The 22504-nt window shown below is 38.7% G+C and overlaps 2 protein-coding genes across 2 annotated transcripts; both read right to left on the bottom strand.

The window, feature by feature from the left end:
• Nucleotides 1–276: 276 nt before the first annotated feature.
• Nucleotides 277–8369, bottom strand: LOC139962449 (uncharacterized). The gene is made up of 10 exons (XM_071962411.1): nt 8048–8369; nt 7196–7337; nt 5184–5302; nt 4853–5065; nt 4185–4357; nt 3507–3763; nt 2741–2942; nt 2007–2080; nt 1404–1520; nt 277–1041 (listed from the first exon to the last, which is right to left on the bottom strand). The coding sequence occupies exons 1-10, from the start codon at nt 8153–8155 to the stop codon at nt 842–844; spliced, it is 1605 nt and encodes a 534-aa protein (XP_071818512.1). The 5' UTR covers nt 8156–8369; the 3' UTR covers nt 277–841.
• A 728-nt stretch (nt 8370–9097) lies between these two features.
• Nucleotides 9098–15178, bottom strand: LOC139962445 (metabotropic glutamate receptor 3-like). The gene is made up of 3 exons (XM_071962402.1): nt 12462–15178; nt 10866–12007; nt 9098–9765 (listed from the first exon to the last, which is right to left on the bottom strand). The coding sequence occupies exons 1-3, from the start codon at nt 13432–13434 to the stop codon at nt 9184–9186; spliced, it is 2697 nt and encodes an 898-aa protein (XP_071818503.1). The 5' UTR covers nt 13435–15178; the 3' UTR covers nt 9098–9183.
• Between the last annotated feature and the right edge of the window lie 7326 nt (nt 15179–22504).

Genomic DNA, 22504 nt, shown 5'->3' with positions numbered 1-22504 from the left:
GAGAGAATGGGAGTTAGGATGGGGGAAGAGACGGATGTTGTAGCTGTGAGGGTGGTAGGGTCAGGGTGGTGATGTGAGAGAGGAATGGGTGTGAGGATAGGGGAAGTGACAGGGATGTTGTGGCTGTGAGGGTGGTAGGGTCACGGTGGTGCTGTGGAAGAGGATGGGGTGAGGATGGAGAAAGTGACAGGGATGTTGTGGCTGTGAGGGTGGTAGGGTCACGGTGGTGCTGTGGAAGAGGATGGGGTGAGGATGGAGAAAGTGACAGAGGGGTAATACTTGATTTTTTCTTCCTTTAATTTTTTCTCTTTTATCAGTGCATAGTTGAAGCTTTGACATAAATGGTTCTAGTAACATTTTTAAAAGCAGCAGTATTGTCCCAAAATATGCTAGTAATACCCAAAGATCTAATCATAATTTTAAAACGTTGTCAATGGGTATATCTCTAGGTCGGAGAGGTGTTCCACATCAAGCTTTAAACAAGTGGTTTAAGTAGCATTTTACATGAAACAATATATTGTTCCAGAATATGCCACAAGTAACCCAAAATGACCAACACCGTCTAAAGTGTTCGTCACGATTTTTTGACGGCAAAGGGTACTATTTGAAGTACACTGAAACTTCCAACCCGCTCCCATTCCACCCTTCCTCAACCACCACCTCCATCAAAATGTGCAAAAGAAAAATACCCTGTTTATTGTATACAATAGTATACTAATTGAATAATTAAAACAGTATGGCATGTTACGTATACTCAATTACAAGTTTTCAGAGAGTACTGACTTGGCGTATTTGAATTATACATGTATATAAGATTTAGACTGAAGAGAAAAAGTAGAATTTACACAGGAAAGTACGTATTGGCAAGATTGTACACATGGCGAAGGTTAGTTAATTGCGAGAATGAAACGGATTGGTTGTTCAAGTCGATTGTCGCTATGACGTCAGCGGTATAGCCTGCAACTCGAAACACGTGATAAATAAGGCCATTCGTTTGGTCCAGGTTGAAGACAGTTCCTCCATAGTACTCAGCGAAAAGACCTTCAAAATGAACGACGAGAAATATTATATAAGATAACTCCATGGATCATCCCTTTAACTTGATTTATGCGTTTATTGGCCCAATGCGCATGATCCATACTGTAATTAGAATAAAGCAATATTTGTTTGCTTTAAGTCTCAAATAGTCATAAACGAAGTAAAGATCGTAAAATTTCAAGCTGAAATACTTTAAAAGTATATACTAACAACACTGCTTCTAGACATGTGCGAACTTTGGGGGGGGGGGGGCGGGGTGGAAGAGGGTTCACTTTGTGAGTGTTTGGAGGTGGAGGGGTGCAGACCTCGAGGGAAGTTGAACATATTACTTTAAGTTTCTCCAGATCTTGAAATAGAATGTTTACCTGCGGGGGCTATATCCATCACGAAAGAGATGTTGCCTGTCGTAGGGTCCACCTCAACTAAAGACCAGGCTGGCATCTCTTGACCAAAAAGGCCCGGAGAAACTGCAAGCAATTTACCTATAAAAAACAGGAACATTGGAAAAATACCCTGTTTAGAATATTTGTGCTTTATATTCATTTCCTGTAAACTTGTCGAAGTTCTCACCAATTACATCACATCAATGCTATGATTGTTTTCTTAACAAACAAAAAAACGCGTTATCGTGAGATCAAATAAGGCAAATGTGTTTATTTTTGAAGTTATTCAAACAATTTATCGTTACAAACTCCTCCAAAAACGCTTATCTCTTCAAATTACTTGCGGCAAAGTCAATTCATGCCTCCCGTTTTTTTTTGAAAGCAAAACAGCATTCGTTCATTTGAATATCAAATCAGCCATTTCCTTTTCCAGATCTATCATGGCGCCCTTTTCTGTAAGGACTGGTTGCAAGTAAGAGGCTTTGTACAAGAAATGCAAAATGAGTGACTGGAAACTTTAAGGAATAAGACAAGACTTTAAACGGCAAATTGGGAGTGAATTTTTTTTAACCGAAATATATTTACCTGTTTTCTCGTAGACTTGCACAGACGATATTGTATAGTTTGACACGTCCAAAGGCATGCTGGTTACCAAGGCCCTGTTAAAAAATAAAAACAGAAAACATGTAAAATTAAGACACATTTTTATGTTCCTTTGGCCGAAGGCAAATTGAGATCATATACCAAACAAAAATACATCAAATCTTCGGCAGAAACGAATGGAATCAAAACACATTAATTAGTTTTTTTTTTCTTTTTAACGCGAAAGCATCTATATTCGATAATCTCATCCAATTTGGGATATCGATAGCAGCTTAATTGACCTAGATTAGCAAAGAAATAGCAACACCATTTATTTTACATCTTTTTTTTGGAAATTATTTTTTTCAAACAGCCTTTGGTATTTTATGATATTCTTTTATTCGGTTTTAAGTTCTTTCTGGTATCATACATATTTTGATTACTAAAATGAATTCTCTAATGAAGCCTTTTCCTCATTTCCGTTTTAATTATTGATAATTAATTATAAGCGTAAACCAGTCTTCCGTATATTGTCTTTATACTTTACTTCGAATGTATGTTCTGTTTGTTCGTGGCGGGATTAGGCAGCAATATAAGAAGTAAAGACTGTCCTTCCACGCTGAACACAGGCGACCGCCTCCGTTAGTCCCCCCATCCCCACCCGACCCCTCCCGCCCCCCCCACATTTAGACTTTTCTTCACTATAGTCTGTTTAGAAATGGAGGAAGTATTCATACTTTTTAGTTATGTTGTAAGTTAAAATCGAAGCCTTCAGGTCACGTGCTGAGTTCTCGTCGCCCATGACGACGTAATATAGTTGTTTGGTCAGATCTGGAGTCGCCCACAGATAGTTAATAAACTGACTGCCAATGGTTACGGTTAGTTCTTTCTGATAATTCCCCATGTAATCGAGGGTTGAGAACGTTAAATTGTAGGAACCTGCAACAGCAGAAAGAAAAAGAAAGAAAAAAAAACACCCAAAGTTCTTTCCTCATATGACAACATGTACGAAGTTTTTGAGGCATTTTAAGATCTTTTCTCACGGTTCAGTGGTTGGAGAAGATGGAAGAATTTTCTTTTCACAATAATGACTGGTATATCCTCACCTATAGCATTCAGTCTTTCTCGTAAAGATATCATGTCGTGGCCTAATGTTATGCAATTTTGAAGCACATTCTTGTAAATATTTGTGTAGCTTCTGAAACTAATCTGGTTGTTTGTTTACACCTACACGAAGAGAAGGGTCGTATGGGTGGGGGGGGGGGGGGTCATATCGTGCCTTAGGACGGCGTTAATCTGACACTGGTAGCATATACATATTATAGCAAATGACTTGCGTGTTCTAGTGTACCAAGTATACATGATGTTTTACTCCGCTAAGAGTACCGAAACACATTGTCCTGATTCCGGCGGGTGCTTGTGTGGTGTTGTGTGATGTTATGTGGTGTTGTGTGATGTTATGTGGTGTGGTGTTGTGTGGTGTTATGTGTATATCTCCCTTACCTTTCTTCTCTGTATCTTCTTCCAATACCAGACTAAGGAAGTTTGACTGTTGGTAAGGACTAAGGGCTATAAAGTGTCCCGATATAGGTTGCTTGATTTCGTACTCTCCAGCGATGACCTTTGCCTCCAAGTCAATCCAGAGAATCTTGTTGGGTGTTGCTGTTATGTTACCGTTGCGATGTTCTAGTAGAAAGATGTAAGGGATCTTGCGAGAATGGCAGGCAATCTGATCCATCAGAAACTTGAACGACTGTGCCCTTTGAACAAATATAAGGTTAATTACCTCTTAATTACCTCATAATTACCTCACAAATATAAAGAAACAATTATTTCGTTTTTCAATGATTCTAGTGAAATTGAAGCTCACTGAAGTTAAGTAGAGCAAAACTTATGCAATAGTAATAGGTGGCGTAAATATTAAATACGGTATACCATGTAAAAAGCATTAAGTTAAATGATTGTAATTCGTCCAAAGTATTTCGTCCATAGCAATAACCTATAGTATTTCAAGATTTTCCGTATATTATGAAAATAAGAATATATTATTCTTCATTCCGTATTATACCTGCTCCACTAATTGAGCCCGAGCCCGGGCTGCAACCCCGATCACTCCCCATCCATTACCCCATACCTTGCCCACTGGTTAACCCCACCAACAATATTATTGAAATCACTTACATTGGAGAAGGCGTACCATACATGACACCGATACCCATATTAAAATAGAACGGTTCATAACTTTTCTTTGTGATTTCCCCCGTGTTTGTGTCAACACTGATCAAGTCGGAACCGGAAGTTTGCAAAATATCCCACGAAAAACCGTACAGTTGTGTCGAGTCTCTCACAGAATTCTAAAATAGAGGAACAAGATATTTACATTAAAGAGAGGAACTTCCGCAATGCATATACCTTGTCAAACAATGTTATTTATTATGACACAGTGATCGATGATATCATAATGTATAAATAATTCTGCAGATGTCCATTGCCGCTATGTACACTGTGTTATGGGTATTGACCGTAGCTGCATGTATAGTTACTGTACACTATAGTGTCTAATTACCGACGGTAGCAAGCTGTGTGTGTGTTTTCTGGGATCGATGGTGGTGTCTAACACTTCTGTAACACCTCAGTCAAATTACCGGCATGAGACGTTTCTTTGTGCGCGAGTCTTCACACCCTCATGGATGTTTTTGTTTACGTTGTTAAGGATTTTTGAAGTTATATTCAAGTTTTGTCAAACGAGAAATAAGAAATATCGGGGTTCTCCAGTCGGTCGTTTTAATTTTTGTTGTTGCTGTTATCTGATTATAATGGGAAAATAAATGCTTTTAGTTATTGCTTACGCTATCTCGATTACTCCTCACGAGGAATTTATTCAATCGTTCAAGTCCGGTTGGAAAATTCAATTGGTCGGAAAGATCTGACGTCGTCAAAGTGGGCGTGTTCTGTTTGAGAATAGTGACGTCAGAGCATTGGTAGAATATTTCTTCTCCGGGTTTATTTGAGACATATCTCATCCGTAGGACACAATGTGAGCATTTTATGTTTGGAATAACCTGTAAAGAGAGATGTATATATATATATGTCACACAATTATTTAAATATATTTGATAAATATTGTTGATGAAAAATATAGTGGCATTAATACTAAAAAAGGGGGATGGTCGTACTTACCACTGGGATGGTGTAATTTTGTTGATTCCATTGCGCATGTTCATATCTGTCACCAATAACAACCAATGTACTAAAGGAAGTAGCATCAGGAGAAGTAGACAGAGCTATGTCCATATAACCTGCATTGACATAAAGACAGCAAATATGTAAAATAGATCATATATCATTCATAATTAAAAACAAAATAATTATTAAAAATTACAAATAGGCCTATTTACAAAACGAACAAACAAAATTGCAAAAAGGGAAAACAAAATTTAATAAAAAAGGTTCCGCATACTCGGTAGCACCATTCCGTCATTGCAATTAATCCTCAATATGTTTTTATCGTCTTCCGTTTCCTAAATATGGGACCGACAGGTTCATATCAATGATGCAACAATTGAAAATGATTAACACCTCGATGCCGCGCTGTTCACTTCCAGGAGAATCTTACCTGGATAGGGCGCAGGGGCGTATCCAGGGGGGGGGGCGCAACAGGCGCGCGCCCCCCCCTATTGGCCGTCACCAAAAAAAAAAGTTTAGCAAAAAAAAAAAAAAAATTGATGACGACCTTTATGTGAGATGTCGGTGATCGCTCAACCCCCCCCCCCCCCCTCCCGTATGCTTTATTTTTTGTTTGCCAAAAAAAGGTTCTGGCGAAGTTCGGCGGCATAATAGTTTTAGAAACATAGATGGTAATTGTTTTTGTATTATCACTATAAACACTAAATGACATGCCAGCCATACTAATTATAAATTGTGCATTTTATGTCCATATTTACTGGAAATGTTGCTTATTATTAAGGTCGAAAAATGGATCACATATGGCCATGGGCGGCGATCCTGGGTGGAGGGGGATATATCCCCCAAAGGAAAATGGGTGGAGGGGATGTAATGCACCATATCCCCCCCCACCAAATGCCAGGGATAAGAATATTTTCATGCCTACATTTATGCATCTTCGTTAATGTACGGCTCTTTTTTAGCTTCATTTCTCGCCTACCATAAACGCAGTGCGATCTTTACAAATAAAGCGTCTTTATAAGGCAAAAATAGTTGACTGTAGGCTTCATTGGCCCTGTAACAACAAAATGTATTATTGCGCCCACGGTATTGATATAGTACATATATGCACCCTCATAGTATTCATATAGGCCCTATAGAAGGCCTACACACGTACATGTTCCCTCGAACAGCTGAGAATCTCATGTAACCAGGGTAATGCTTAATACACGTTTCACCTGGATGCCCTAGCAATCGGTATAACTATGTGTAATTGTGTATTGCATGTGTATAGGCCTATAATAGCCTGCATGAGGCCATTTTCTTCATCGAATAATATAACAGAGCTCTCGAACATTCTAACGTTGCGCCTGAAACAAGATTGACAGGGGCAATTTTCCCAAAATAACACCCGAAATTAAAAAAAAAAGTATTTTGGATCCTGATTATGAGATATTTCGGACATGACATCCCTATTTTAAAGTTGGGTATATGCCGCTTGGAAACCTCGTGAAGTGCCGTTTCCGGCCATCTAGAGGGTTTGTTAATCCCAAAATTTCCTTGTACGCTTCGCGCCAACTCATGGTGGCGCTACGCTTAGATAGTCAACAAGGTCATATCCCCCCCCCCCACTCGGAAGTACGGATCGCCACCCATGCATATGACACCATTTTGCATTTCAGCCCTTCTTTGAAAGCAAAAATTGTACACCCCTCCCCTTAGACCCATCCCCCAGGACGGCGATCATTCATGCCTGGCGCCCCCCCTATTGGAAAATCCTGGATACGCCCCTGGGGCGCCATGCTAAAGTGGCGTCGAGAGCCATATCGGACCCCGAAGACAATTTGTTACTGCGTCAGGCTTTTTTTTTGCACTCTTTATATATTATCCCATATTTTTCAGACCGCCTCAATATTCTTCCTGGGCGTCCAAAATGATCACGGGCCATAGGACTGTATGCCCCTCACCCCCGCCCCCACCCTTCCCATCTTCGCCGGGCCTGGTGCCACAGTGAATATTTATCTTACCTGGATATCCGACTTCGTAATGATTAAAATTTTGCTGAAATTTGATGAATGTTGTTTTTCCACCAATCAGGGAAACTTTAGGATCTTCTGCGGGTTGTCCACCGCAAGGTGATTGATGACGGAAACAGGATGAATCTCCGGCCTTTGAAAGTATAATTAGATATAATTTAATTGAAAACTAGAATCCTCTATAGTCTAGATAGATCTTATTAGGTATGTGCACCCCCAACTTCTCAACCCCACACAAATATGAGAAGTAACACAACCTTGTGTGTGGACCTATTTTTAACCCCCTTGTTGAAAGCGTTAATAATGCCTTAGTAAGCACCATTACTCGCAAAAATATTCTTGTTTTTCAGGACGTATATTTCTACACACCTCTACGTGGTAGTCACCTTCACTGACGAATCCAGGGCCACAACCCTCCTTTTAAAAACCCTGCGTCCACCCGGCCGGTGTAAAAGGTAGGCCTACTTATCAAAAAGACTTATTGTTATTATAACTTGTTGTTGTTAGTAATTGATCGCAACTACCACAAATAAGTCTGCTGCCAACCTAGGAGAGAACCGTATACCTCGGTGATCTTGTAACCTTAAAATACAATATATGTAATATAATATTGATATGTATAACCTTAATTGTTACCTTCTTCCTTCCTTATTACTTTTCACACTGCCTGTAACGACTAGACTTGGCCGGTCACCGCTAGCTATTGCTATATTTATATTGCTTGGTACACGAATTTCGGCAACACAGTAGCATTATACCTAACTGAGCTCTTTATCAATCATGTATGTCTATCGGTATTTATACCGACTAAGGTGAATATAAATATATTGAAAGATTCTTTACCTGTTGTATGTTGATGGAGCCTCTCTGAACTGGAGATATAATACAAAGGTGGGCGGAGGTCCTGTCGACCGCACCCATCGTGAGAAGAAGCAGGATTGGTAACAACATCTTGGCATGGATATGGTAAAAAAAACTGGGGTTACTGACAGCTCGCGTATATGTCCATGCAGTATAGTTGAACGGATTGCAGAAAGGTCACTAGATTGTTTTTTCCCCTGTTTGAAACCTTGACGAGGACTTTGACATCAAACAAAGCAGTGTCAATACTAGTTATCCATTGTTATATCTCAACGCAAGGTTGAAAACAATCCTTTACAAAAATTTGAACGTATATCATTCGTTTGTGTTGATTGGGATAGTAACTTTAAAGTGGTACTAACGCATGGTTCGAATGATGTTATACTGAATGTACGTCAAGGCTCTGGGGAGGGTGGGGGGGGTATGATGTAGGGTAAAGGGGTAGTTTGAAGGAGTCATAGACTAAAGAGGTCTTTGTAATCACTACAGTGCAGCTATCCGATGTGTTAGTCGGATTTTAGCAGCGAGGTATCACGCGGTAACACTGATTCGTGCCGGTCACATGAAAGACCGCACTGCAAACACATAGGACCTTTAGCACAATATGGAAATATCTATAATGATTCAGGGAGGTCGCAAAAATAGCTTTCCCATAAGTTAGTGTTGTATACTCACGCACTTTTTGTTGTATATTATAATGAAGAATGAACTTGTGCAAGTCGAGCGGCATGCAGAGACTGACCTATTTTCTGAGGGGTAAAGGGTGAGATTGGGGGATTGGTGGGAGGGGAGGAAATGGGATATATGTGCATGGTTTGGGGCTGTCTTGGATGTTTTGATTCCAAAAGTGATTGGAATTAAATTATATCCCCCCAAAAAATACATGATTCAAATTGTTCTCACTTTGTGCGCTAAATCATGAAACTAACAATATGATTTTTTCTTTACTTTCTCTACACACACACACACACACACACACACATATATATATATATATATATATATATATATATATATATATATATATATATATATATATATAGAACGTTTTAATCTGTACAAAACTGTAAAAGCTTTGTAATTCAGGTTACGTCATAGACAAGTACACATATATTAATTTATATGGAAGAGAATTCTAAAGGCTCAGCCTCCTTTACAGGAGCCATGTGTGATCTGTTCCTTGGTCTGACGTCACGCGTTGCTAAGCTCAGTGAGCTTGATCTGGATTTCAGCCGAGGTCTGTAGACTCCTTGCATACCACCACCAGTCTGTTCCGGGGCTGTGACATCATTCTCTGTTCTCTTAGGGCCAAAACAAGCAATGTACATCCTAGGAGTGAACACACAGACCATAACGAGGACTCCATTAATATTAAGACCTATGGCTATGTAAAGAAGCGATCGGTAGGCAGTGGGACTGGTAAAGTAAGGCACAGTCACCGAGAAAAACAAGATGGCGGTCCCAAATAAAGAGAATGCCAGAAGTCTGATCTCGTAGTTATTATCTGGTAATGCGTGAGCTAAGATACTAAAGATACATCCGATGGTGAGGAAGATGGCGTTGAACAGAATGTCACTGATTGGTTGGAAATATGGAACGGCGCATGCGTCGTGGTGGTAAACCCCGCCCTCCTCCGAATAGAATATGCTACGATGATAATCGGGTGGAGTAGTTGCTAACCAGACGGCACAAATGATCAACTGTTAATAAGCAAAGCAAAGATAACAATATAAGTAAAAAGGAGGCAATGCTAATTTATCTCCAGCATGAAAACCGAATTCTTCACTATAAAGTTGGTAGACTAATTTTCTGAAACGAAATCAGTGAAAATTTCGCAGTTCTCGGCATATCACCACATGTTGGTTTACTGTCTCTGCCTCAAATGACATCCTGTGAAATGTGATGATTCCCTAGATGAAAATTTGCTGTAGTTAGCTAGCCCACTTGTCATGACTCGTTTGGAAGTACTGACCTATTTAATTTCTCGAAGATTTCTTGTCTTTTATCATCATAGATATCACAAATAATTGTTTCCACGATTCCGTCTCGTTGGAGACACCAATGCTTTTACATAAAAAAAAATACTAATGATAATCGAAATGCCAAATTTCGATCGAACTTTTCCATCTTTGTGACTCGACAAGAAATTCATGTGCATAACACAAAAGCTCCGAGGGACAGGTAAAAGCCAGCGCGCAATTACGTCACTGCATGCCCCCCCCCCCCTTTAGCACCGTTCATTACATATGTACAACGTCATTTATACTTATTGTTATCATGTTTGGTAAGCGGCGTTTACGGGATATATAGAAAGAAAACTTATATTCTCTCATTATTGCATATACGTCCAACAATTTGAGTCATTTAATATCAAATAAACTCCAGTACTTAAAGGCATTGAAGACTCGCGCACAAAGAAACATCTCGAGCAGGTAATCTGACCTAGTTTCGAATGAGGTGTAACAGAGTGTTGGACACCACCATCGATCCCAGAAAATACACACACAGCTTGCTACTGTCGGTAATTAGACACTAGTGTACAGTCAGTACATACAGCTGCGGTCGATACCCACAGCACAGTGTATAAACGATACAGCGATGGACATCTCTGGTCCAGCTAAAGATAACAAGGTATCACGTTTCATTATTGTCTGCATTTTGTAGCGACACAAACAAAATGTCACTTGCAAGCAACAGAAAGTTAACTTTTTCAGATGGCCGCACGCGGTTTGGGGCGAGTCTTCAATGCCTTTAAAATGTTATTTTAATAAAATAAATAAAGAATAATAATAAACCTTACCTGCGCTATAACTGCAAGGGAAATTAAGATGATGTGTCTCTTGTTGTTCCATAGTTCCGCTTCCCTTTGTGAACCTGTTTTCTTGGCTGCTTTGAAGATTCGATAGGACCGTACAGTCTTAATAGCAAGAGGAACGTATATCAGTACTAGAGACACACCTGGACCCATACGAAGGACATAGCAAACTGCTGTAACTGGCGTTAAGGAATGCATGGCAGTCGAAATGAAAGTTAAAGCTATTCCAAACAATATTGATACGGTTAAGACAGGTTCCATCGTCTTGACCACGACGTAATTCCGTTTATAGAGCAACAGGGTAATATGAATCAATTCTACCAGGAAGCCCAGACACCCAATAAAAGTCATGGTCCAACCCAGGCCACCAGAATCACCGAAGAAGACCTTGACTGTAGTCACGCACTGAGTTTTGTTCATGTTCGGTGAAGTCTCAGGTGGGCAAGGAGAACAAGAAGTGCTGTTAAGTACAGTTTCGTTATCGAGACACTCTTTGCATTCCCAGCAACATAACTTTTCAGTAAAGAATGACTTCACCAGACCGATGTCACACGGCTGGCTGCAAACGGACACGGGAGTTGACGATTCCGCACTTGACGACGAATTGGAGTTAAATTCGATCAGATCGTCTTCAATCATAAGCCGCACAGCTTCTGGTCTCAGTTCGGTCCACGTTCCGACTCTGAGACGACGCAGTATACCATCTTCGTCTAGTTGGTAGTTTTCTATGGCGTACTTCCCTTCCGCGTCTCCATTATCGTTAAATGTGACGTAGCCGTTGGCTAAACTGATAAATTTGACATCTCTTAGGTAAGTATACAGCAATGTTCCATTTGTGGCAATAGTCTGTAAACAGAGCTTTGGGTCGGACCCGTTGTGACAGAGTGTGTAGTAAAGGTCGTGAAGCGCGTAACCAAATGCGTAGACACCGTCCATCACCAAGGTATCAGTAGTCGAGTAATCCGAGAGGGTATCGGTGTAATTCGATCGACAGAAAAGATGGCTGGCGCAATAATAGTTTTCAAACTCTACACCCCACGGATTTGGATCGACATGGTAGTCCTTCGTGTAGAATTGAAGATCAAATTCTTCTAAACGGTTAGAGAAGGGTATGACGGCCAGAGTTCCTGGTGAAGAAAAAACATGTTTAGCCTGCAAGTTAGAATGTTTTGAAGAGAAAGTCTGGGCTAAAGTCGGATTTTCTTAATAAACTTGCTGGAAATGTGTCTGCATCTTTGGCCCGTTTAAACTTCATCATTTCAGCATTTTTTTGTACTGCGAAAATATGGATTTGTCAAATTTATTAATATTAGGTGTAGCCTCAACTGGGCAACCAGCAGAGTGACAGATACCATCATAACCCTTGATTTAAAATATGGATGTGTTTCTTTATAAAATTTCAACCATTTATCCACTGAAGAATATTAAACCTCTAATTTAGTGTTAATGGAATTATAAACAAAGAAAACATTGCCGACAGCAGTCTAAACAAATATTCCAAGTGTATTACCTTTCCATGATAGATGAATAATTAAGACAATTTGACATCAAATGAAATTCTGCTTATGATTATATTCTTACCCGCAGCAACATTTTCTAACCCAGAGAGGGCCCTCACTCCGTCTACGGTGATACCGTCACTTACAACCCACGTAAACTCCACTTCGGCCCCTGCTCGTTGGACTGCCTGCATTAACTTCCTAGCCTGCTCGACGTACATGAAAAGGACAGATACTTTTGCTCTTGAATAAGGATCCTGCCTCAATGTTCTCACCAACTTGTCAAAGTCCTCGTCGTCCCAGTAGGATGAAACTTCTTGCGCAAAAGAAATACAATATTCGTTGGTCTCCGTCTCGGCAGAGAAGTCTCGAAACGCCATCTGACCGTAATTATCATCGGAATAAAGAAAGTTCACGAAGGTCCATCCGAAATGGATCAAAATATCCCGGATGACTTGAACCTGGAGGGTATCCGGTGGCACTGTCCTCATGAAGTAAGGATACTTGAAGCGGTTGCTCAGTTCATCACTGGTGGATAAGTAGCTAATGACTGGTATCGCGTCCGTAGCCAGAAGCATCGCTGCTTCCATGGTACAGACGCTTCTCTGGGCACCGACAACGCCAACTAGTGGACCGCCATCACTTGTTCGCCTGCATACATCGCCGGGGATCTTCCAGAGGCAGTCGTTTTCCCTCTTCTTCGTTAAGAAGTTCAAACATCTCGCGACAGTGACGGCGAAATCAAAACAGGAATCGTATATTTCGAATCCTATGGTAATATTCGGAAGAAGTGTTTCGTGTCGATTGATGTCGTCGATCGCGTACACCATGCCTTCCAAGTTTTTCAGTGATGATAAGTCCCTGATGTCATTGCAATAACGGATCGATTCATCATAGATATGTAACGGAAACAACCCTCCCAACAATATATCCCCATCTCGACGGTAAACGATATCAGGTTGAATAGTACCGGACATAGAACCACAAAGCAATAACAATGTAGTAATTAAGAGAAACAAATACCAATTTAGAATAGATTTCCTATGAAAGAACATGATGACACAACAAGAAATCACTTTCCAAACACGAAAGAATATATTTTGTCCATCGAAAAAGGTATACACAACACGAGCTACTTTGGAAGGTATATGAGCCTCACATGGAGGGGGTCAATATCCAACTCAACAATCGTCGATATTGTGACATCTTTTGGTAACTTTTTCTTTCTGTAATTCTCAAAATTCCTTTATATTAAAACAAAGACAGCTATCCATATTCATCATGACGAACTGTACTGATATTTAACATCATATATAACTGCAACTTACAGATGAGCACGTTTGCTTTTGGCGTATTATCTGTTTGGCCCGATCTGCTTGGTGAAAGTTCATATTTGTATGTTCTTCGTTTTGACAGATAACTTGGCAGTATTTTTTTATCTTTGAAGACTTAATTACTGTTCAAACACAATTGATGGTTGTAAGCGCGAGAACTCAGATCCATTTTCTGCCGTCTCGAGTCATTAGAATCTAAATTTCGGTGGGAAACCAACAGTTGCTTCGGTTGTTTCGGCAAAGCTCATTTCCGTTGACGTAGTGAGGGAATCAACTGAGCTTATCTCGTGTCATTAAATTCTAAATCATCTCAGGAAAAAAAGATGTCGTTGAGTGTCCCCGCTCAAAGATGAGACAAGCCGAATTGCACAGTTGTTTGGCGATCGGTGACGTAACCAAAATGATTAATTATCGATTGAAGATAATAAAAAAAGGACTGCTTCATCCTTCTTATACTCAAAACTGTTCGTTTTCTTAAAAACAAATCTTGGAATCCAAAAGATGTATATAGAAACAGAGCCAAGCTTATATAGCTGAATTCCACATATACGGCGATCTACCAGATATACATCTCGTCGCGATAACTAACTCACGAGTCAACATCAGACCATGATGCAATGGTCAAAGTTCATCCCAAAGGTTTTCATAAACAAGAAGATCTGCAGTACTTTATCTTTGGCTTCAATCTCTCGCCTCTTATTAGCTCGTATAAAAAAAAATAGTCAGTAAACTTAGTTACCAAAGACCTTCAGCGACAGCTGGAGATTAGCATCCAAAATAAAGAAATAAAACAAAAGGCGTCATTATAGAGTGGCAGAGAGGGGTGATGATTCTTAAAATGAGGTGTGTTTAGAAGTGCATAACACCTGAGGGAAGCCTATAACACTATAATAATCATACATCATATGAACAACTTTGTAGCAACCTAAACCGCATTATTGAAAATCCCCGAAACCTGGATTATATATACAAATAAATCAAACTTCAATACTTTACGAACTTGTACTTGAAAAGTATCAAACTTGAAACGTCACCAACACATTTCTTTGTGGTTTTAATCCCCGGATAGGATTATAGGTACCTCTCAGTCAGGGGCGTCGGAAGCTATTTGGGATTGTTACGGCAGATCAGAGTGTGGCCATCTATCATAATTATCGGAGGGACGTTTGGTAGGTCAAACTACGCTACGCGCCACCATGGTTGGCGCGTAGCGTACTTGAGCAAATTTTGAAAAAAAGCCACCCACATTGCAGGAAATGGCTTGAAAACAAGACCCCTGCCATGCCAGAGTAGTCACATTTAGCCTACTTGCCTTCATCATTATTGAAAAATATACCTCCCAGATTCATTTTGGTTCTTTATTTTTTTGCCAATTTTTTTTCTTCCTACTTGCGGTAGTCCTACTTTTTTTTTTGCGCCGTGAATATTGGTCCGGCGTTCGGCTCCGACGCCCCTGTCAGTACCACACACAGTGGCGTAGGAAGGTCCTTTTGAGTGGGGGGGGGCTGAAGACTGATGGCCGGCCTGGGGAGGGGTCTAAGGGGAGGGGGTGTGCCCCTCCCCTTTGGAATTTTTTTGCATTTCCAGGTGTTAATAAAGCGGCGGTGGCATATGAAGCAATGAGGCCTGGCAATCGGGAGGTTCCGGGTTCAATACCCGGCTGGGTCATAGTAAGGTGAGCGTTTCACCCAAGAGCAATCTACGCTTTTCCCATTTGCAATGACTGTCTAAATTTAACAGATTCCAAATTTGAGTGCTATCGGGAAGACTTGAAACCCTCAACTGGAAAGTTGGAACGTACTATTACAGGTTTTAACAAAATCTATAGGTACTGGTTATATCATATAACATATGTTATATGATACAACCAGTATAGTTACGGATTTCTCACAGATTGTAGGCCTGTTCAATATTAGTCATTCTTATGCTGTAATAGCTTGCGGTATTCGTCATGTGGGCCTTTAGTTGAATACATGACCGGGCAATGCAATTAGGGGGAATCGACGATTGAACTTAACATGATACAAACACATATAGGCTTAACCTACATACTTTGTTAACAGTTATAACGACTTCCTTATGAATTTCTCTTGTGCTTTGCATTGAGCCTGTACCGGTATATATACTTTACTGTTGAAACTGTAAAGGTTCCCAAACTATAACTAGTATGTATATGGTATATAAAAAAAGTAGTGATTGATTGTTCATTGAGTAATGAACTCGCTTAATTGAAGAAGTATTTAGTGGAACAACTAAACAAACATTGATGTGCCTATACACCACAACATGAAAACAAACAAAAAATTTCTTAGAGTGGGGCGGGGGGGGGGGGGTATAAGAGAGGCAAATCCAAATAAAAACGGATAAGCTAAGAGATCACCATTGAAACAAGCCAAATAATTGTAATTTGACTTACATCAGATTCATCTACATCTATATAATTCATTCATTGGAAAAGCTATGGGTGCGGGGGGACGTCGAAAAATAAACATTCATGGTAAACCGTGACATAAGGGGATACTTCGTGTTCCCTAACATATTGAACTCAGATGCAAAGAATGTTGGATTGTTACAAAGTTATGCTTCTTCAAGCAACGACATTTTAGTTGATAATTATTAGGTAAAAATATAAGTTTTGTGCATGGCCATTTAAAACTGGACTTATGGTGACCGTATATTCAACGTGATAACTTTTTTGTTTCATCTTTATTAAAATCATCTATGCGTGTCATTTGTACGTATGACTAAAGTACTGTCAAACTTGCAAGAAGAAATGGAAAATGAAATAACTTAAATAACAAACAAGAACCCGAATGAAGAGCATTAATTAGTTGAATTAGAACAAGCAAGAACTTAATGTTGATTTTAATTGATCATAACTTATATAACACCTTTTCAACTTTAAATAAACATTAGAGCAAACTGTACTTGCCATGCACTTGTTAAAGAAAATTTAACTTGTGCAAAAATTCGTTGCAAATTAAAGCCTCTTCTCTTGTATTTTTTATATTATTTTTTATAACAGAAATTGTAATATTTTATGTGGATGATCAAAAAGTTATAAGAATGCTTTAAAAGTAACTATACCCCAAAAAGAAGTCTCCTTTGGAGAACAGAAATTGAAGACCAAACACCGATTCCGAAACATCCAAAATGGAATACGAGATGATTTCATATTCCCAAATCAAATACGTTATTGTTTCATCATGTTATATACACAGAAGGAAAATAACGCATTATTGCGCTTCTTATATACGGGCAAGAAAACTATATTTGTGCCAAGAATATGGTGAATGAAAAAAACACAGAAAGTACTGGATTTTGCTATAATTTTACCGAAACGAATGGTGACCGAAAAATGGTCTCCAAAGTTGTTCATTCATATGAAAATGTAGAACCTGATTCTATTTCTCAATTGCAGCTGGAGGAGTAAGTATGGAGGCCCAGTTAAAGTCTTAAATAAAACTATATATTGAGAAAGGTTGGGTGTGATATGTAAGGTATGAAATGGATTATGCAATATTCGCATTACAATTTTCAGTTTCATGGATACATGCTTTCCATTCCCTACATATAGGAATACAGCGGTAATTAAGGAGTCATGCAATATACGGAGAAATGGATATAGTTGTGGATATTATATTCATGATTAAAAACAATGATCTGTAAAGGACGGTTACACATTTATCGAAGATATTTTACATATACACGATTCCACTCTGATATACGAAGGCTTCAGTGTTTTTGCAAAGTTTTTGGAGGAATACAAATTGGTCTTCTCTCCTTCATGTTCCAAAAATGGGCCAAGTATATATTGTTTTATTGATTAATATCAGTAATAAACATGTTTTTTAATTTAATTGGGAAGTGTATGTGTGGGGGTGGTCAAGGGCGGCGGAAGCACTTTTAATCTGGGGGGGGGGCACCGAGATCAAAGGGCACTTTGCAGAAATTCGATTGGACTGATTCAGCCTTATATTTAGTACCCTTTATGACTCTTATTGTATTATCTTATTTGCGTATACACATCACTCCATCAACGCCCCCCCCCCCCCTCAAGGAAAATATGCATACTAGCACTGCAATATCCAATGTGCAAATTGGGAAACAAGGAACAAGTTTTCTTTTGAGACAAAATGAGGTGAAATCATGCTAGTTGCTAATGTAGGAATCTTCCGAATTAGAGTTTTTTCTTGTTAATATCTTAACAATTTTTTTCCATTCGAAATAGCTTTGAGTTTGACCCACAGAAATTCATTAAAAGTCAGGGGCGTAGCCAGGATTTGCAAAGTTGTATGCACGACTATCTGCTATATTGCACCAAATTGCATCTGAGGCCACCTGGAAATGCAAAAAAATTCCAAAGGGGAGGGGGACACCCCCTCCCCTTAGACCCCTCCCCCAGGCCGGCCATCAGTCTTCAGTCTTCAGTGGGGGGCTGAAGACTGATGGCCGGCCTGGGGGAGGGGTCTAAGGGGAGGAGGTGTCCCCCTCCCCTTTGGAAATTTTGGCATTTCCAGGTAGCCTCAGATGCAATTTGGTGCAATATAGCACACTTCAACACCGAATCCATTTTGAAAACTTAGTTTTGTATTTTCACCGGGCCTTAGATGCAATTTGGTGCTCCAAACGAGATTTTTTTTTTCTCATTTGGAAATGAAAAAGGGGTTTTCTGACTTGCGAAGCGGGGGGGGGGGGGGCGGAATGATACTTCCTCCCCTCCACATTTTTCACTGGGGGGCTGGCGACCCCAGCCCCCCGGTTCCTACGCCCTTGACCACACACCCTATACATCTCAATCGACGTTACAATGAGGTACTTGAGGGAGTAGCTCAAATACCCACTCTCGTTGAGTACATATCTATCTTGTTTTATTTAATGTTTTTATTTTTAAAACAATGGCAATGGTAAACAGTAGCTGAAGTTCTACTAAACCACTTGTGAAACGTTTGAATTCTGAGTTGCATACATAATGATAATATTTCTACACGATTGGATTGTTAATTAAACATTTTATTTTAACATCATTTTACACAGGAAAGAATGTCAGGGCTCACCTAGCGAATATTGCAAACATAGGCCTATAACATATATACATTAATTTTTAAACAACAATTAAAATCATTAAATGAATCAGACAGTGATGTCTGTCTTATATTGTAACTAATTAAAATTTGAAATCAGAACACATATACCAAAAAAGTTATAAAAAAAAAGTTAAAATTAATACATGTTTGATATCTGAGTTAAACTTGGTAAACCATTACTTAAATATCCGTATCAGTTTAACGTAACCAGCCTTTTCACCAAAAGTGCATTGGCAATTTTTAAACGAGATTTTCTTTCGCATGGTAACCCCAGTCCATCCCACTTCAGATTCTGGTTAGGTCATGAGATAAATTTGCATAGAGTGTGCAAGACTAATCCAGTTTCTATTTGGGCGTAATTGTCGCAATTGTGGCAAGCGACGAGAGCCCGGTGACAAGTAAGCAGATATCGTTGCAGTTTCCATTTGTTTTGCACCACACGTACCCTCCATTCGTGTAGTGTGATCTACAAACTTCAAAATGGTATTATTTTTTTGGTTTGGTAACACATCGAAAAATATTTCCTGTTGATGTTTGGGACTTTCCCTGTAGTAGTTGAGCGGACTAATGGATTTACAATATTTGTAATATGCACAATATTGATATTTATCTACACATGACGCCGATGTGAATATCTTTTAGCCAAAGCCAAATGACCTATAGCTACCGGACGGCCGGATAATTCATAGGTAGGCCTATAAGTTCTTTAGGAAACATTACCATATTAGGTTGTCTCTTTTGAATTAACCTATTTTGCTCTTCAGGATGTGTTAATAGAAATATACCAACTGATTAATATGTGGAACCTTATGAATTTTTCATTTTTATCAATCCCCAATTCGAAGCAGCTTTAATTTATCGAGAGCTAATTATGCCGAAAAAAAGACGCTATGCCTGACCAAGACCGTTATAGTGTAAGTATTGACAAAACGTGTGTCCCTTGCCACACAATTAAGACTGTTTTCGATAGCTTACATAAGGAACCATACTTGATTTTAATTGATTGATTGATTTCTTGTAAGTAGCCAATGTAATGAGCTATTCAACGGTGATTTCTCTTTTATTGAGCAGATATATAAAATGAGCTGAGAGGATGGATAAGTGGTTGGCCCTTCTTGCTTCTTGCGGTCGTCATTTTATTCTTGTACGGTAGCATGAAGTCGAATATAGTGTTGTACTTGATGAGATGGTAAGCACACTTGTCACTTATTCACTCCAAGGTTGATTGGGCTTTGACTCTACAAAGTGGACTTGCGTTCACTTTTAGTAAGTTTCACATGTTGTAATGCGTTATAAGTATTATATTTTTTTATGGAGACATGAGAAATATTCGAGACATTTTTTTGGGCTACTGCATATTTATCCTTTCAAACTAAATCGTTGCGTTAAAAGATTGCAGAGAATCTTTACAAGTTTGCTATAGCAAAGAAATCGTCAGCATGAATGAAGCAACCAACTTTATGGTTGTATTTGTCGAAACTCTGTTGTATCATAAACTACAATATCGTAACAATATGTGAAATATTTGGGGATAACTAATAATTTCCGATAATCTTGGCAAGTAATATCAGTCCATGCTTAAATGGGGGAGAAAACAGAACTACACTGTTCCATGGCCTCGCCAAGGGGTAGCCTGAGGGGGGGGGGGACACGTGCTCCCCCCCAAAAAAAACCGTGCCCCCCCCAGGTTCCCTTCCCAGCTGCGATTTATAGTGTTAAAAAATACTCAGTCAAAAACTTTTCTTTACAAAGGACGAAACGTATTATGTTCATCAGTAAAACTTCTTTCCACCGACTATCATGCACATTAACCAGTTGTTTTCCCACTAACAAGGTCACAGAGGAACCGCTAATGCTTAAACTTCACCACGATACCCTGCATGAATTTATATTTTAATTTCAACACTCTTCTTTAAAACATCAAAGCAAAAGGGTGAATTTCCATGTTTTGTATAACTTTTTCATCCGCCTAAATTAAAAACATAAATATCGGACAGACGAAGCCCGAAAATTCTTGAACAAAAAGTTACTTCAAGTTGCAAAATATAGCACCAGATTGCATTTAAGGACCCTTAATTGACCACAAATTGTCCCCCAGGACGGCATTCACATTGTGCCCCCTCATTAAGTGCTGTGCCCCGCCCCCTCCCAAATTTAAATGTCTGGGCGACGCCATTGACACTGAATCTGATGATATTTTTTGTAGAAACTGATTTGAAAGCGATACATCGTCTTTACTAGTGCTGGAGTATAATTTTATTTCTAATCGGTCTTAATTAATAAATGAACAACTCAAAAATCAACACACCTGAAAGCTATAGGCAATAATTATCATTCACGTGCACCCTGCACGTAGCTGAAACTTGTAACAAAGTTGAAGTTTCACACAATATTACTAAACAAAGATTTCGTCATCAGTGACGTAATATTTCCGAGAGAAATATATGATACGCCTTAAAATTGGATTCCCTTTTTGCAGCCTCAATAACAGAATACCCGATGAACGTTTTCAGTGGCCGACAACTGTCAATTGCTGGAAGATTTCTTGTTGGGCTTTCATACATTTATTGTGGGATCACGGGTTAGATTCATCTGGCAACTGTTTTTTATCATTCGTTTGTTCCGGCAGGTGAATTTTTTCCATGAATTATATATATATATATATATATATATATATATATATATATATATATATATATATATATATATATATATATATATATATATATACATATACATATATATATATATATATATATATACATATATATATATATATATATATATATATATATATATATATATATATATATATATATATATATATATGTATATATATATATATATATATATATATATATATATATATATATATATGAATGGTAAGTGGTTTAACTTTCATGATCGACAAACAAAATTGCTTGAAATTTAAGTTAAATTAAAAGGTGATCACGAACAAGACAAACCAAAAACAAGTTGAAAGTGTCATACCCATACAGCAAGTAAAGTTACTGTTAAGAGCTTTAGTTAACGTTAAATGTCAAAGTCGGTGAGGTCAATTGTAGGCTGGATGTCAGACCATCGCCGAGTACCATTCCGAATGATGACATCATCAAAATGGTTATAACCGCAGGTTGGTGATGATTTCAATGAACTGTTTATGGCCTCACTGCATAACATTTTAGTCATACTATACGATTGGGTTGCGTCAATTTGAAACTGGAAAGAAATACATTTACTAAATGCTGATACTGAAATTTTAAGTACTCCTAGTGAATACGGAATCTTGATGACGACATATTAAACATAAACTCCGGACTGGACGTTATCAGGTGAATTTTATTTTTGTTTGAATTTCACTATTCACCCATAAAGACTGGAAAATTCTGGGTCTTTCCCGATATTGCGCAACTTCAAAGCCATTGCAGCCAATTATAGTTAAATAGGATGTAACACCGTACTGTATATAGCTAGACCCACGTACACAGTGTTATTTTCAAACATACAAGCCAAAACTAATACAAGTTTCAGTACGTTAGTGAAGTATGAATGAGAAACCCCTTTTGAACTGTCATTTCATGTCATTTTGAATACTTAATATACGTTACCTTACGAGAAGTTTGCGGGTAAGTGATAGAATAATGTTCTGTTGTAATCCATATGCATAGTACATATCCGTAAAAAGTAAGCATTTTTTTAATTCC

The sequence above is a fragment of the Apostichopus japonicus genome, chromosome 21 (genome assembly GCF_037975245.1).
Source record: "Apostichopus japonicus isolate 1M-3 chromosome 21, ASM3797524v1, whole genome shotgun sequence".
Lineage (NCBI taxonomy): Eukaryota > Metazoa > Echinodermata > Holothuroidea > Aspidochirotida > Stichopodidae > Apostichopus > Apostichopus japonicus.
This window is presented reverse-complemented; position numbering and strand designations above follow the sequence as displayed.